Here is a 16,869-nt window from a genome sequence, read left to right on the forward strand (position 1 = left end):
CATCTCATGGGCAACTGAACAGCTGCAGATTTGACCTTAAATGCTCATGTGGATTTGCTGGTCCAAAGATTGCTAAGCTATCATCTCTGCATAATGCGACTCTGAAAGGCGCTGCATGTTAGTAAGACAACAGATGAGCTGGTAAAGTACAGCAGTTCTTTTTCCAGTGTCTGAAAATCCTTCTGTGTTTTGGCCCTCACCTCCATGTGTCTCACCTATCTCAAGTGGAGCAATAGCAGTCTTTTTTTCCCTACCATTTCCTTGCCAGGTGTATTTACAAACAGAGATGTATGATAAAGAGACATGGCCACTAAGGAAGCTGTAATCGTCTCATTGCAGCTCCATCAGCAGTTTGTTCCCAAATTATTGTCTGATCACATAGAGGGGAGTAATTCCCAGTGTTCTAGCAGCTATACTTGGCTCTACATGAGGCTGAAGTGTCAGGGGCAAATTTGGGGCCTTATAGTGAGATTTCCACTCTTCCTATCTCAGTGATATCCTCCTTTCAGCCTCAGCCTTTTGCACCAACTGCAATACAAACGCACAGTTCTGGTCATGGGTGACAGGCAGAGAGTTTGCTTAGCAGTCACCCCTGAGAAAAGGATGTTGCAGCTTTGTGGCATCAACTCGTCCAAAGGAGATTACCTGTAGTCAGATATTAGTACCAAACTTCCTTTCCAGGGATGCTTCTTTTTTATCTTTTTTTGCAATAATAAATATGTGGTTAAGCTTGATGCTTTCTGCAGTGCTAAATACCTTTCCTTCCTCAGAAATGTGAAGGGAGTAATCTCCTTTTATTTTCAATTGGATTAAATTCAGCAGACAGCTTGGGAACCCATCTTCTCTGCAGCATTGTCTCTTATCAAGAAATGTCTTAATCGTGAAAGTCATCACATGCCTCAGCTTCGTGCTTTGCGCTGACTCAGGGTGGATCCTGTTACAAGGTGGAGAGTAAAGAGAGCTTCTATGCCTCATAGATTCTTCAGGTAACGTTCATATTTCTTATTTTGCTCTGTTTTCTGGTTTCCTAGGACTGTGGCGGCCTCCTGTCTGAGGGGGACAATCAGGGCTGTTACCCTCTGGACGGGCACATCCTCTGCAAGACCTGCAACTCAGCTCGGATCCAGGCTCTGACCGCCAAGGCCAGCACTGATCTCTGAGTACCAACTGTGACCCTCCCCAGGATGCCTGCTGGGGGAATTGCACAAGCTTTGCATGATTTCTTTCCAGCCTAGGGCCTGAATCTTTGTTTGTTTGTTTGTGTGTTTGTTTTAAAAAAAAAGTAAAACTGGAAGGCCTTGGAGCAAGAGGGCTGTTCTGTGGCCATGTTCAGACTGCCAGCAGCAGGCACCTAACTTAGGCGTGAGTCTTCCAAAGGGTGGCGAGTCTGACCACCAGCTGCTAAGTTATCTGCCTGTGGAAGAAGGTCTGAACTGGTGAAATGTGGCTGAGCTAGTTCCTTTTTCCAAGTTATTTTGGAAATCTGATCAGGTATGGGGATCTTCTTTGATTTTAATGGATCACCAGCAGAAGTAGCTCTACTGTCACAGAGGATGTGAAGCCAGTGTGAGAGCAGAACTAGCACTCCTCATTGCAACTCAAACAACGCAACTTTGGCAGTACTGCACCTAAGGGTGTAGATGTGACCTTGAGCTTTTTGGGACACAGATTTGTTGTCTATGTGTTTCTTCTTAGGTCCTTACTTGTCTCCATTCCCTTCCAGTTCTATAGTTGTTTTTTTTTTTTTCTTTTTCTTATGGAATTATATTTTTGCTATTACATAAACTTATTCAGTAGTGATGCTTCCAATTCACAATATATGAGCAACCACAGAAAGATGTGAGCTTGCACACACACACACACACACACACAGTGTGCTTTTGATTTACTAGAGGTATAAGCCAATCATGTCTGCTGAGAAGGTCTTTCAAGGATCTGGGTCTGAAACACTCTTTAAAAATCCCAGTGGTTAAATTAAAAAAAAATAGACTACACAGAACTGCAGTGCAAAGCGATGCTCAAAAAAATCTTGTGCCACTCGCTGTAGTGGGACCAATGGCTGTGCTGGCTTCTGGGTAGATATTTAAGCACTGGAGTCTTCTGTTGTTTATTGAAATGGGAGGATTTTCCTTCAGCTGTAACAGGAACTGAAGCAGGGATAGACGTCTCTGTGAAGTTAACACACATGGTCTGGAGCTCCCATTGGAAAAGGAATCTTATTCCAACAACGGCCAAAGAGCCGTGCAGTTGTTCAGTTTTTGTCTTAAAGCTGAAGGTGTTAAACCCTTCTCTGTGCCATCCCAAAAAGCAAATGATTTTCTTTTTCTTTCATTTTCATCCCAGCCACTTATTACTCCTCTCTGGTGAAATGTCATTGCAGAAGGGTGCTGGGCCAGGAGCAGTACTTTCATCTTCTGTCCAGAGGTAATACATGTGCCAAGGTAAATAAAAAGCTGGGCAGAGATAACCTTTCTTTTTGTCATGTTGGTGTTCGTGGGCTTTTTTTAATTTATTTTTTTTTTCACTTTGCTAATTAAGAAAATAAATTATAAATTCATGGCTCACTCTGAGCAGCTATAATATTCTTGTTCATGAAACCCATAATAACTAAGGTGCAAATTACATAGTGAGGGAGTAATTTTCATATCACTGAATTGACATTAATATCTTATTTGCAGATGTAATCAAAGAGAATACCTTTCTTTGCACTTAACAAATTAAGAAGCAGAACTGAAACAGTTGCAGGCTGATTGACCATATTAGTGACAAACTGGGACTTTTCAACAGTATTAGGAGAATTTTTTCATGTGCCCACTGAAAAACAATGAAAATGCAGTGCTTTCATCTTCAGTCTCTATAACAGAAACCTGATACAATAATCCTAATGCTGGGGGAAAAGAAAAAAGAAGTTAGATGAGCTGGACTGATAGGAAACAAAGAAAAACTGAAATAGTCACCGCAGCTCTTGCAAATGGTGCATTTGTTTCCAGTTTAGCACTAACCTCTATGGAAGAGCCCTGTGAACTGTAATAGCTTTAGCTGTATACAGTAAATTCAAACACAGAAATACCAATCTGAAACCTCTGTTCCTCACATGGTTTGTATGTTTGCAGACTCCTTCGGTGTCAGGGAAGATTCCCAAAATTCACAGCTCAAAATGAATCCTTCTTTGTAGAAGGGTGGCATCATTAAGCAAAAGAAATCGTTCTCCACCATAGCGGCTGTACTGAAGCCGTTTGCCTTTTAATACTAGATTTCTGCCCTGGCCTTCAACAATTTTACTGCCTCAGACATAAACAGACTTTTTTGCAGGGCGACTCCTGCCAGATTCCATCTGGGCTCCTGCTCCCTGAACCGTGGCACGTAAGATTCTTCTGAGCTCGCTTTTTACAGGCAGCCCCTTCACACGGCAGTCAAAAACTCTTGCAACTAGTGAGTGAATCCAATTTGAATTAACCCTACAGGAACACTGGAGTTCAGAGCTAGGGTTGCTAATACTGCTGATTTTACATCTCTGCAATCACAGGGGAGGACCTGATGCGTCCCAGTGTACAAGAAGCCATTCATCAGGCAGCTCGGAACTTTGTTCTCGTTAGTGTTAAATCAGGTGGCTGATGAGACTCTCATGAATACCACTGGGGTAAGTGATGGAAACTAGCTTATGTATCTGCCTGCAGATGTGGCCTAGACTCAGGAGGACTGAAGTCCAGAGCCCTTGGGCTTTTCATGGTCATGGTGTAGGCTGGAATTGGGAAAGTCGTATGGCTTCTTGTCCTTTGTACGAGAAAGCTTCTTTACAACTTCCCAGAGATGCTGTGAGAATTAAACTAGTCAAAGATTGGCCTAAACTCCTGATTTTGGAGTTTTGTTTTCTCCTTCCAGAAAAGCTTGCTGGTATGTAGGTTTGGGATTCCAGCCCGTTTCAAAGCTAAGGGCCAGCCAGGAGGTGTAGATCTCAATCTGTGTTATTTAGGGTGCTGTGGTGAGCTGGGCTGGTGGGCAGCGAGGTGAGAGCCAAACTTTTCACACATTAAATACCCAATGGATGAAAAGTGGTTGTCAAAGATTGAGTCGTGTTATTGTTTGAGGTACTGTGGCTAATTTCTGGACCTGATGTATCTGGGCAAAGGTACTATCATGCTTTTGTTTTCACCCCTGAAACACCAAAGCCATCTGCCTGTTGGAAAGGTTAAGCATTCAAAACAGTTCTCTTTGTTTTTTGTTATGCAAGTTGTTTTGGCTTCTAAAATTGCTGTAAATATATTTGGAAGACAGTGCATATATGTATATGTACATATATATGTATGTAAGTAACACAGAGGCTCTCATCAGCCACCTGTTCATGGAAAGCTCCCCTCTGATGCTACAGGATTTGACTAGATAATGCTGGTGGATTTATCTTAGTTGCACTGCAGTTAAGAACCACTGGGATATTCCTGCATCACAATATTTATCACATTTTGCAATACAAGCTCATTTATCTGTTCCAAGAAGGAGGTTTTTGCCAAAGAGACCTTACCTTTTTAAGGTGCACATGTTAGCCATAAAAAAAAAAAAAAAAGCATATATATATATATATATACATATCACTTCATTTTTGCCTGTGGTAAAGTCTAGACTGTTCTTTTCAGAAAGAATTGGAAGATCACACAGACACCTCTGTTTGAGTCTGCAGAGTTTTTGCTTGTGCTGCTTTGGCCTCTTTGAGCATTTGTTGGCAAGTAGGGCCTGATCCTGTGATTTGTGTGGCCAGACAGGGCACAGAAGGGTCCAGGAATCAGGTTCTAATTTAGCAAAATACTTAAGCCCGTGGGGATTGTTTAAGCATAGGCTTAAAGCCATTGCGTGGTGTGTTATAAGCTATGGGTCTGCAGTCGTTAATGCCAGACTGGCTCTGCATCACCCCATCTGACAAATTGGAACTGGGTAGGATGGGGCCACAGTCGAATTTGTGCTAAACTCACTTGAACGTGTGGTACAGCTCCTGTGTCACCTTTATTCAGGAGTGCAAACAGCAGGAGGTCGAAAGTAACGTCTGGACATCAGGAGGGTGAGCTGTTACAAGATCAGTGCTTGGCATGGGGTGGCTGTGGCACTTTCCATATGTCACAAGTAGCCCCACAGCCAGATTTACTTTGTCTTTGAACCATGGCTTTAAATGTCTGCTTAAAGTTTCTCCCAAAGCTTGGGTTGCCTTGGTTACAGCCCAATCCTTATGCACATCCCCAAGGCTAACACTACAATTTTATGAATGTGATGGTTTTATTGTCACTTATTTTAATCGTTGCCTGAGCGTTCCTTTTAAAAACAGAAAGCAACACCATTGCTTTAGCTTATCAGATAATGCACCTTTGATTTTGTTGGGTTTTTTAAATGTATTCATTCTTGGATTTTTATCACAACTGCAAAACACTTGGGTAATGACTTAATCATAGGGGTGTGAAAGTAGCAAAGTATTCATTGGAGTGGACACTACATAAGGTGTTCAGCCTGATGGCAGGTTTGCAAAACTTCCCTGGGATATGGGCCTTACATTGATTTCCTGCCTATCAGCAAAGTGTGCCTGAGAAGAATGAGGAAAAGTTGTGTTTTGAAGAATCGGTGGTGGTTGAAGGGAATATGCAGCAAGTCATGCTGAAATCTCTTTGAATCTGGTCCAGCTCCTGCCAGACTGTGGTCAGCAAAACCTAGCCTAGGTCTGATAAATGCTGGTTTTAGGGTAACGTTGCTTTTGATTTTGAAGTAGTCCAGCAGATAAGGGATAAAAGAGTCCAGAGAAGGTCCAGAGAAGGGCCACGGTTGCCTTTCTTTGGTAACCATGGTAGACACTTAGTGCCTTGGATGAACAGCTCAGACAGGAATTGAATTTTGAACTGTTTTGTTATTGATGTCTGATTCCTGCAGTTGGTTCATCACATTGATTTGATATTTCTTCACAGAGCTGTGTTGCCTACACTTGACATACATTTCAGTCCTGTAAATTAGAGCTAGCAGAGATGTGGGGAAGAATCTCATGGTGGTGGAATTCCCAGTCGAAAACACTAGTGATGGTAATAGAGGGCTTGTTGCCAAAGGATGGCAGGAACTACTCAGTACTAACTGGAGGCTGGTGAGGCACCAGCTGAGGAAGCTGGAGAACACTACTTCCAGTTTGTCCTGGTCCCAATTTTTACACTAAATCATGTGATGTTGGAAGGGCCTTCTTTTTAATGAGAAATTCTCTCTTTGCAGTGTTATCCACAACAGTATTTCTTGCTGTTGTAATTAAAACCTTAATCAGTTTTTATCTAAATGGATTTCAGAATTGTTGACAAATATTTTCATTTCTCAAAAATCTTGGTCTCCTTTCTCAATTCTTTTTTTCCTTCTTGGGTTTCTTCTGCTGGTCAATTAAAGTTTCTGTGATGATTTTGAAAACTTTTTTGGATAAAAATTCATTTAAAAAAAAAAAAAAGCACATGTTCTTGGAAAATGGTTCAATGTTAGGCCTGGTGAAATTTAAAAAAAAAAAAAAAAAAAGCTTTTAAACTTCTCACAAGATATTTTTCCCCTGTTTTTGACTAGCTTTGCTAACTTTGAAGTCACTGTTTCCTTTGCCAGAACAATCCAAATAATGTGACTCTTCTTAAAATAACAGTGTTAGTTCTGTTGGGTTCGTTTTTCTTTCTCCTCTTAAAGCCGTAGTGTGGCTGCGGGAGCTGCCTGGGACTTTGCTGTGGCAACTGCAGTTTTTTTCTTTATAATTACCGGGGGGAAAAAAGCACATTATGGCAACCGCCATGAAGATCAAAAGATACTTACTGAACTTTGTCACCCTTCTGGGTTTGGGGATGGCATTTCTCTTTAGACATTTCTAGAAACATTACCTGTCTTCCTCAACACTTCAAGTCTGAATTTGCAGCAGTCGGTTGCCTATCTGGCATTGGGTGCTTCTGAGCATTGCGAGAGAGAACAGACTTAAAGCTCATGAAGTTATAATGTTTGATTGGCTTCTAGAAGGCCAAGAGAAAGCCATAACCTCAGTAGGTTTCCTGGTGGACAGTAGGGAACGGCTCTCCTTTCATCCTGCAAGTTCTCTGCTGGGATGTGCAAACACTACACTCAAACACTTGCAGACCACTCTGGTGTGTGCACTCACATGCACACGCAACGTGTTTGTGGTGCGACAACTGAGCACAATTGTTTAGACTGTATTATTAAGCACTGCTGCTCATACCACTGGGCTTTTCTCCTGGCTGTGTGTTCCTGGTCTCCGAGCCATTCTGTGATTCTGTCATTTTAATCTAGCAGCTGGCAGCCTTGTGCGTGGCAAGGGGTTGGAATGAGGTGATCTTTGGGGTTCTTTCCAATCCAAGGCACTCCATGATTCCGTGATACGATTCTTTTGGCTTCGTGTTACATGTATAGGCAACTGCCCATGAATTGATCACTGGTATTGAGAGTGGTCAGCTCAAACTTTCTTTCTGGTTTACTGCTTGTCCACATTTCTCATCATGACTAGATGATCTTTTAGAAAATGAGGAAGGAAACAGAAGCCCCAGGGTGGCGTTACCTTTACATTTCGTAGACTCATAGAACCGTTTGAGTTGGAAGGGACCCTCAAAGGCCACCTGGCCCAACTCCCTGCACTGAACGGGGACACCCACAGCTCCATCAGGTGCTCAGAGCTCCGTCCAGCCTGACCTTGAGTGTCTCCAGGAGCAGGCACCACCACTTCTCTGGGCAACCTGTGCCAGTGCCTCACCACCCCTCAGTGTAGAACACTGTTTCCTTATATCCAGTCTAAATCTTCCCTCTTACAGTTTGAAACTATTTCCCCATGTCCTGTCACAACAGACCCTGCCAATGAGTCTGTCCCCTTCTTTCTTACAGCCCCCCTTTAGGTACTGCTTTCCAGGGGTCAGCATCTTTTGCTGGGAAGATGACACGTGGGGTCCCTTTTTTGCCTCTGCCCTCTCTTTGCCAGAAGTGGCAATCTTACCCTCTTTTTCCATTTGCTCCATGTGCACTCCTTGCAGTGGGCATGGTTTGTTACTTACTGCACGGAGGTATTGCAAGGCTTAGATGGGAGTTGGAAAAACTTTTCCAGATCTTTAGTCAAGTAGTTTTATGCATCCACAGTATCAGTGGCCTGCCACATGGATATCAAAGAAAATGATTATAATTATTGCTTTTAAAATGATTGTGAAATTGTGCCTTCCTTTTTCAGTCGTATTTAACCGTCTAATTTAGAACCACATGATTGCAGGGATCGTATCATGAAGAAATTTGTTTGAAGGATAGTTTGTTTGTTTTTAAAGATTTTTTTTCTTCAAAATGAATTTATTAAGTTTTTTTCTTCTTTTACTGACGTTTCTTTTTTTTTTTTTTTTTTTTTTAATTTTCCTCCAATTTTATTCCTTTAATATGTTTGTGTAAAAAGGGCAGCCAGCATTTGCATTTGCGAGAGACAGAAGATTTTATTTGGTCTTGTATGCGGAGCTTTCATTTTCTTTTATGTTCCTTCAGGAAAATTCCTCTTTGCCCGATTACTCATACTTAGATGTCTTTAAACTCAGGCTGACCAGTGAGGGCTTTTTGTTGTTTAATTTAGAGTGTGCTTTGCTCTGCGCTTTATTCTGCTTTTTTAATTATCCAGATATCGGGTGCTGGGGAGGCATTGCACATTAATGCAGAATGCTAATGCTCATTTTCATAGAAAAGACAAAATTAGAGTCTCTCTCCGTCTCCAGTGCAGTTTTATTCCTGTTTTGCGTACAACACCGATATTAAGCCAGACTGTAAAGGCAAAATACTCAGTGACCTACTTCCATTCACCAGCAAGAAGCCTTTGTCAGCTGACTGCTGTTTGTTTGTTCGTTTTTAAATGTCGGATTACAGAACGAGCATCTCGCAAAGATGAAAGAAAGCAGTGTTTTCGTGCGCAGGAAATTTGGGGTTGCAGTAACAGAACATTTTCTTTGTGAATTTGGATGTCGTGGTGTTTTAAGCCCCCGCCTGGAGCCTAAATCAATTTGGCCTCTCATCCAGTTCATCTCGCTGGTGCTCCTAAAAGGCTGCAGCCCTGCAAAAGCTCATGCAGCATTTTTGGCCGCTTTCCCTTGCTCCCATTTGGTACATATTTGCACAATTTAACTGAGCTTTTCTTTCTGCTGAAGGTCAGATGCAAGCGATACGAAACACTAAACTTTATAAACAAGCAAAGCCATTTTAACCACAGCGTTTTGGACAAGAATGGGTTTTTAGGTGGCGTGCTGTCTGCTGGCTTTTGGAGGGGGGGGATCCTGAGGGTATATTTGCCTGAAACAGGATGCAAAGCCACAAGCCTTGGTTTCTTAATAAACTACTTACTGTAATCCAGCTACGCAGTTTCAGCCTCACACTTGAGAAGCAGCTTCCAGCAGCAGTGCACGTACAGGCACTTTCCCTCTTCCTTGCAGAAAGTGAAACTTTCCCAACCAGTGCAAATTTAACCTATTGCATAAGAAGCTGGAAGTTTGATTGTTTGGGTTTTTTTTCTTTTTTTTTTTTCCTTTGCAATTCTTTCTGTAACCTCTATAAGCAAAGGATGAATAGCTTTTCTTTTTCTTTTTTTTTTCTTTTTTTTTGACAAGATTAGATGTTGCATATTGATGAGCTAGCATTTCAAAGGTCCGTGGGGCTTTGGAACGTATTAAGAATCTCTGAAGTTTAATATTCGCCACGTTTTAAATATTCAAGAGAAAAAAAAAATCTGCATAAAATGGCTTTTGATAAATACGTTCTATGGGTTCTTCCTTGCTATCTTACACAAGCGCTGTGGGGATTGTGGCCCTGCCACTTTTGTTCCAGAGTGCCTTTTGTTTCAGCTTATCAGGACCGCTCCGTTCCCATTTGTATGCCCAGCACTGGTCCTGGAGTCTCCTATGGTTTCCACAGGAGCTGTGCTGCATGCAGGTGTGGATGCAGCATCTCAGAGCACACAGGGCAGCTTTGCATCCTTGGCTGTCCTCTTTTGTGAGAAGCTCAGTATTAAGAGGAGTGGTGTTTGGAGAAATCCTTCCTTGGGGATGCCCTGTTTCCCATCTCTGCTGAAAATCTCACTGAAGCTTTAGATTAGGATCAGTTAGGTCTGCATACGCTCAGCTATTTTCCTATATTATCAACATTCTCGTTTGCCTTCTCCTTGACATCCCATGCTGCAAACCATGGTGCAGGGCAACCTCCTTGGCCCTGCTCGTGTGCAGCCTTGACTTTTCCAAGTTCAATCAGTGCCGGGTGCTTTTCCTCAGGACAGCTCTGGTTGGGCCAAGGGCATCTCTGTGCAAAAGGTGATTCAGCTTACAAATAATGTCACTTTTTCACCTTTCCCATCTCACGTATTCCTGACAGAAGCAGGGTTTTAAATATTTCATAGCATTCTTCTTTCTTCTCCTTTTTTTGCCAGATGCCTTGAAAACACTGTCAGATTACGATCTGGGCGGGAGTTTTCAGGATCGATTTCCTTTCCTCCTTGATTGCAACGGTGTAGGTTTGCATTGAGGTTTGGTGCTTGTTTTGTTTGTTCTTTTTTCTTTTTTTTTTTTTTTTTTTTTACCTTTGACAGAACAGATGCTTTCAGTTTATGCAGTGAAAGATTGACTATGATTAGAGCTAATCCAGGATGGCAGCATTGGACCCCCGCAGTGAAATCTAGAAAAGTGATTGCGAAAGTATTTTGTTTCTCCTTTATTAATTACACAGGAAGTTTCCACAGAAGGCTCATGTAACACTGCTGGCCTATGTAATAAGTAGCAGGGCCTGTAATTACAGTCTGTCTCTGATCCTATCTGTGCTCTGGCTTTCTAGGCATCGCAGTTCTATTTACATCTGTGTCTTTGTCACCTTTTACATTTTTGATTGGTCACTGAGGGAAGAACAACACAAGCCGTGAGCCCTGCAGAGCTGCAGCAGCTCTGACCAAGGGAGTCCTCTACCTTCTCATGTATCTGCCTGATTTGGGACACAGAAGAGATTTTGACCAGCAAAGGGAGCAGGCTGCATGCCAGCTTTGTATCTTTCAGCATCTCAGAGTCTTTGTAGGAATGGAAAATCAAACCTTTTACAGGTCTTAACTAGTGTGCCATCCTGTGAGGGAGTTCACATATCAGTATTTCCTCACTCTGAACAGTTTCTACAGGATTTCAGCATTCTCTTCTGTAAGATTTGAGGTTTTATGGTTGCAAAGCACCTTCCAGATATGGCAGGAGGAGAAAGATGGCTTTTAGCTCGGCTTCTCTGTATGATGCTGTGACTGCTGTTATCAGCATAAAGCAGGAGTGGGAATGGGGCAGCAGTGATTTGTTCAGTACCAGATTCCCCAGCACTGAGTTCTGGCTGGCACAGCCCCCAGCTCCTGATCCTGAGACCTGGTACTGATGAACTGGCACTGGGGGGGAGGCTCAGTGCTGGTCACCCCACAGTACTCCCCTTCTTTAACAGATGCCTTCTAGAGTTAAACTACAGAATGGTGCCTCCTAACCTTCTTCTTCAGGCACTATTCCCAGTGCTGCGTTTGATCATGAGGAACGAAAGCCGTTGTGCAAACCCTGTACACAGTGCATGAAAAACATTAACAATCTACTATGGTTATTTTCAACGTCCATTATGCTGTAATGCAGATTGTCCCTTTTCTGCAGCTAGCACCGTTACTTAATTATCTTGGGTTTGACTTCATTTAAAAAAAAAAAAAAAAGCTCAATTTTTTTTATTTTTTTCTAACTACTTCTAAGAAAGTTGATGCTTTAAAGGAAAAAAAAAAAAAAAAAAAAAAAAAAGCCCTTACTTTCAAACATGGGTTTCTCAGGCTTCAAAATTAATAATTTCTACACCTGACCCAGTTCTTGCAGCTGCCAAAAAAGAAAAGAGAAAGCTATTTAAATTTCTCATAGAACCATTTATCTCTTAAAATATGCCAAGGCAATTTGAGGTGGGGGTGGAGACTCAGCTATTTATCTCAGCAGCTTGATTTTTCTCTTTATGTTTCTAACTGTCAGGGGAAAAAAACGGTAGGAAGCTATTCTTGGGCTATTATTGATGTATTGTGTTGCCATTATGCAGGATGTCTGCTTTGCTATATACGGAAGGACATTAATAATAGCCATCTTCCCTGCCCCCACCCTCAGTTCCTTTTAGGAAGATGTGGTTTAAACTGGAGCATCTGCCCTGTTCAAATTGCTGCTCCCCCTCCCCTTCCCTCAGTCAGTTCCCAAACTAGTTTTTGGGAACAAGGCTGAAGGAATGAGGAGATAGGTAGAAAAATGGCAAATATAACCTACTTGTGTGCTTGCTCCAGGCAAGTCATTTCCATGCTGTGTACCTGTCTTTCCTTTCCATCCATTGTCCCTAGTCTCATTCCAAGTTCGTCAGTGCAGAAATACCCTTCTTGCCATTTCTGTCTCACAGGGGCTGGCTGGCAGAACGGGCTCAGCAACAGACCTCAGCTTTGTGATTACACAGCATGCCACATCCAGGAATGTTGGCTTCCTCGTTGTCTCCTCTAAGCAGGAAAATGTATTCCCATCCCTCCTTACCCTGGGTTTAAAACATTGTTAGGAAACTTGAAAGGCTCAGTCCACTTGTTTAAAGGCTCAGATGCTTGTTGTATTTTTGGAAGCAGAGTGTATGGTGGACAGGAATAGTTTGATATTTGAAAAGTATCCCCACTTGGGCATTCCCCTGAGGTGCGGGAAGTCCTGTCTCCATGGGTCTGTGCCAGAACTGTGACAGCCCAGCGAGCAAAGCCAGCTTGGATAGGAAAAGAACTGGCCAGCCCTATTTCATCTGATAGAAGAGAGGTGGAAACAATGAACATGGTAAAAACTTAAGGGCATAGTTGCTCAAATTTAGTTAGTTTGGTTTTTTTTTTCCAGTGGCTACATTTCTGCATTTTGTGCTAATTTTGTTGTACAGAAGCTTTGCTTTTTCAGCATTTCTGATGGCCAGAACCATGTGTTCTTCCATGATGTCTTGCTATGATCCAGAGCTGTTTTGTTTTAGGCACTGAATTCAAACAAAGTAAGAGACTCTTGTAAGGCACATACAGGCTTTAGGACTAGCAAATACAATCATGGTATTTTCCAGTTCTGATACTGGGAAGTTTTCCAAGTATGAATTCAAGGTGGGAAGAAGACCTGCATTTAGGAAAGTGCTTCGTTTTCAAAATGAAAGAGAGACAGTCACTGTTTCTTATTGCTTTTCTATTCTTCCTTGGTGGCAGCTGCTTTATCAACAATAAGGAAAAGCCGTCTTAAGAGTCACCTCAGCTAGAGCCCAGCATGTCCTCTGCAAACGTTTGCTCTGCTTGCCGTGCTGCTGTAGCATGTGTTCTTTTTACTGCAGCCTTAGGGTGAGGAAATCCTCCCAGTGAACTTGAATCCAGGCCCACCTTTTCCTCTCCATACCCAGTGGTGTGCATCCAGCTGAGGGCTTGATTCTGTCTCTGCAGTGCAAGTATTTCACCAGAAACAGGTGTTTCTGTCTGCCACTAGCCATTGGTTTCTGTGCAGTGATGAAGATCTGCAGGGAAGGAGATGAAGTCCTGCTCTGAGTAGGCTGTCTTTGTGCTGATGTTTCATTCAGGATTATATGAGATAAGAGCATAGCCAAAGGTTGTGGTTTGTGTTTCAGCTTTGTTGAGATGGTAGCCAATGAGAACACAGAACTGAGGCACTTCTTTACCTCTGCCAATATCTCAGTGACAGCTCTGTATGGATAGGAAACCCATTCCTACTGGCAGAGGAACATTTTCTGCCCTGTCCTCTGAGCCTGAGTTAGTTCTTTGCCCGACCCATCTAAAATGTAGTATTTCTAATGTGCCCAATGACCAAGTAGCAAAGCACTTGACAGGCACCTAAGTAGCACAACCAGAAAGATGAGGAGAAGGCTGTTAACAGTTTCGTTTACAAAAAGTATATTCCTCTTTCTTCACGATGTGCCTTTCTAATTACCTGCAGAGAAATAACCCTGTTACCAAGCAGAGATGGAAATTATGGGAACGATATAGAACAGAAGTGGTTAATTTTGAGCATCTGTTCTCCATTGGGATAAGTAAAGCTTATTCTCTTGGTTAACACGCCACCTTGTCTGGTAGATAGCTGCTCAGTACGGAGGTACATGGTTGTATCTCCTTATAAGTCTCAATCTTACCAGATTGTCTTATCTGCTCTCCCTCTGGAGAATTTGAACTAAGTTTTGGTAGAGATACAGGCAGAGCAAAGTTATGCTTGGACTTTCTCTTGATCTTGCTAGACATGATGTGCCTCCATGGGAATTCAGCTTCCTTAAAGGTCCTGTGATTTCCCCAGCCACAGCTTGTATTTTGGACTGTCAGAAAGTCTGGAGAGCAGCTTCCAGGTGCCTATCTTCCAGTCAGTCAACTGAGACCAGGAGTCCTGATTCTCTTGGCTAAATGGCCCATGCAGATCTGTTTAGCTCTCCCAGACTGCAAGGAAGGCATGCCCTAGGAATGTCTTCGCCCTGTGTTGCTTCTGTGCTTTGGCTGTCCCTGCTAACTGCAGACCTGTCTGCCCTGGGGTTCACCGGTGATGTTGTTTATTGGCTGTGTATTAATTCATAGGAGATGATTAGGCCAGGTGCAAGGTGATATTTCAGCTCTATGGTAGCAGTTGGTCCAGCCCTGGAGGCAGAGCAGGTTTTGTGTCATTTCTGTTGTTGCAGCTGGGAGGGGAGCGTGGCTGGTCACACTTCTTGTTCTGCATTGGCAGAGGCTCTCAGAGGTATGGGAAGCATCTTCCTTCGAAATGTGAATCACTAGCCTGGGTATCTGGGCAAGAGAGGGACATTCCCTAGACGTGAGGAATGCCTTCTTGCTGCAAACTCCATGCCCTCAGACCCTAATGAAGTAACGTTACTTGAGCTTTTAGGACTGGTCTCCTATCTGTCAGAGCACAGGGGAAACAGAGTTTTTTCCCCCTTGCTGAGCACAAGCATCCCCCCCAGCCCATGAGGGGCCCAATCCTTCTGTTGTGGGAGTTTTCACAAATCCTGCAGGTTGCTGAGTGCATGTCCTATAAGATGCTGAGCACCCTCCCTTCTCACTGAACCCTTCAGGCCACTCGTCTCCTTCACTGACTACTTCAGCAGGGCTTTGAGGGCACTCAGGAAATGCAATCAGCACCTTACAGGATCGGTCTGCTAGGTAATATATGAAGTTTTTCCTCTGGTAACTTGTGTGCATGAATTGAAAACCATGTATCCCAGTTTGTTCTGAGGACAGATACAGCATATACACATTTTCTATATTTATAAATATATATAGATATATATATTTTGTTCTCAGCTAGTTACCTCTTCTAAACTGCAATTTTCAGAGCAACCAGCGTATATTTTTTATTCAACACATAAAATGACTTTTTACTGTAAGAGAATGAAAGCTGTTTTAAGCATGTGTTTTCTGTATTTTTATTATGCATTATCCAATTATATTGAGATGTATTTTCCTCTTTGCTCTGCTCTTTCAGTTGTTATCCTTATTTTATCAGTTATGCTTTTCTAATGTTTTGTAAGGGAAAATAAATATGCAAAATCGCCAGATGCCTTTTTTTCTTTGCAGAAGAAGTATCACAAATGCTTTTTTATTACGTTTTACCAATCCAATAAAATCCTTATAAATTTCATTTTTGTTTGCTAGCGTGTGAAATTATTTTTTCAAGTCGAATGGTATTTACTTTCTCTCAAACTCCACCTGCAATTATGCTTCATATCTTCCATCTCTCTCTCTTTTGCATTCAAAGACTCACTGTGTAGCTCCTTAACATACTTAATCTGAGAGCCTCGTTCACTGTTGGGTGCAAAAAAGCATGGCTTGCAATGTGTATCTCTGTAAAGGATGTTGTTTCTACGCCATCGCTGCAATAAATAACTTGAATTGTTTCTGGTCCTGCCCAATCTGCTTCAAAAACTCTGCTGCTCATCACAGAGCTTGACCTTCGCATCTCCAATGAAAGCATCTGGCACAGCACCAAACCCTCACCAAACGCTTTCCATGAACATTGAACATGAACATCCATGAACATTTCAGGCAATGGGGAATCCGGCGTGTCTCCAGGTAAGCTGATTCTTACCCACTAAATATCTGCAACCTGCTTTTAGCTGCTGTGTCACTCCACTCTCTATTCCTGCACCTTTTTATAAAGCCCTTTTGCTCTCAGAAATTCTTTTCCTGTACAGGGCTATCTTCAGGTGGGATTTGTCTCGATGAACTCCAGCAGCCAAGAATTTGATGTCTGAGGTGGCCCTGCAGCCTTCTGTAGCTTGTGGAGGAGTTCTGCCATTCTTTCTTTGAGTGAGAGTCTGGGGTTTGATCAGTCTCTCTGTGGAAGGGACTGTGTTGTTCTGTCTTTAAGGGTCAACCGAGGTGAGTCCTCCATTCATATCAGAAAAAGTCATTTTCTTAAGGCAGCTTTTTAACAGAGTTGTAGAAAGATCCCAAGACATACAATGCAGCTAAATCCATTCCCCTTTGTCACTCCTGACAAAATTTAATTAGTGTCTCCTTCAAGACATCCGCAGCTGAAGATCCCACAACCTCCTTTAGCAGCCTGTTCCATAGCTGCATTATCTTCACCTCTGGACAGCTTTTCTTCACGTCCAGGCTAAATATTCTTGGTTGCAAATTAAATCCCGTGCTTCCTTTCCTACCTCCAGTGCACGTGAAGGCCTTGTTTAGTAGGTTATGTTTTGTCAGGGGATGCTTTGTTAGCTCTGGAAGCAGCAGCAGCAGCATCACTCCCAGTTCCTCCTCCTCCCCCTTCCCAGGGGACCTTAGGAAGAGGCCTGTGTTCTCCCTCAGGAAGGGACGAAGCCTGCATGCTGTTCCTACAGGACACA

At 42.6% G+C, this 16,869-nt stretch overlaps 1 protein-coding gene across 11 annotated transcripts in view; it reads left to right on the plus strand.

Annotated features, from left to right (window-relative positions):
- The window catches only part of LOC125697421 (LIM domain containing preferred translocation partner in lipoma), a 320,474-nt gene extending 304,818 nt beyond the window's left edge, over positions 1 to 15,656 (plus strand). For all 11 annotated transcript variants that reach the window (XM_048954618.1, XM_048954615.1, XM_048954616.1 and 8 more), the window contains one exon: positions 1,032 to 15,656. In XM_048954618.1, the coding sequence (XP_048810575.1) occupies positions 1,032 to 1,160 (129 nt within the window). In that variant the 3' untranslated portion in view covers positions 1,161 to 15,656. The remainder of the gene's footprint in view (positions 1 to 1,031) is intronic.
- The last annotated feature ends 1,213 nt before the right edge of the window (positions 15,657 to 16,869 follow it).

Source organism: Lagopus muta, chromosome 9 (assembly GCF_023343835.1).
Source record: "Lagopus muta isolate bLagMut1 chromosome 9, bLagMut1 primary, whole genome shotgun sequence".
NCBI classification, from domain to species: domain Eukaryota; kingdom Metazoa; phylum Chordata; class Aves; order Galliformes; family Phasianidae; genus Lagopus; species Lagopus muta.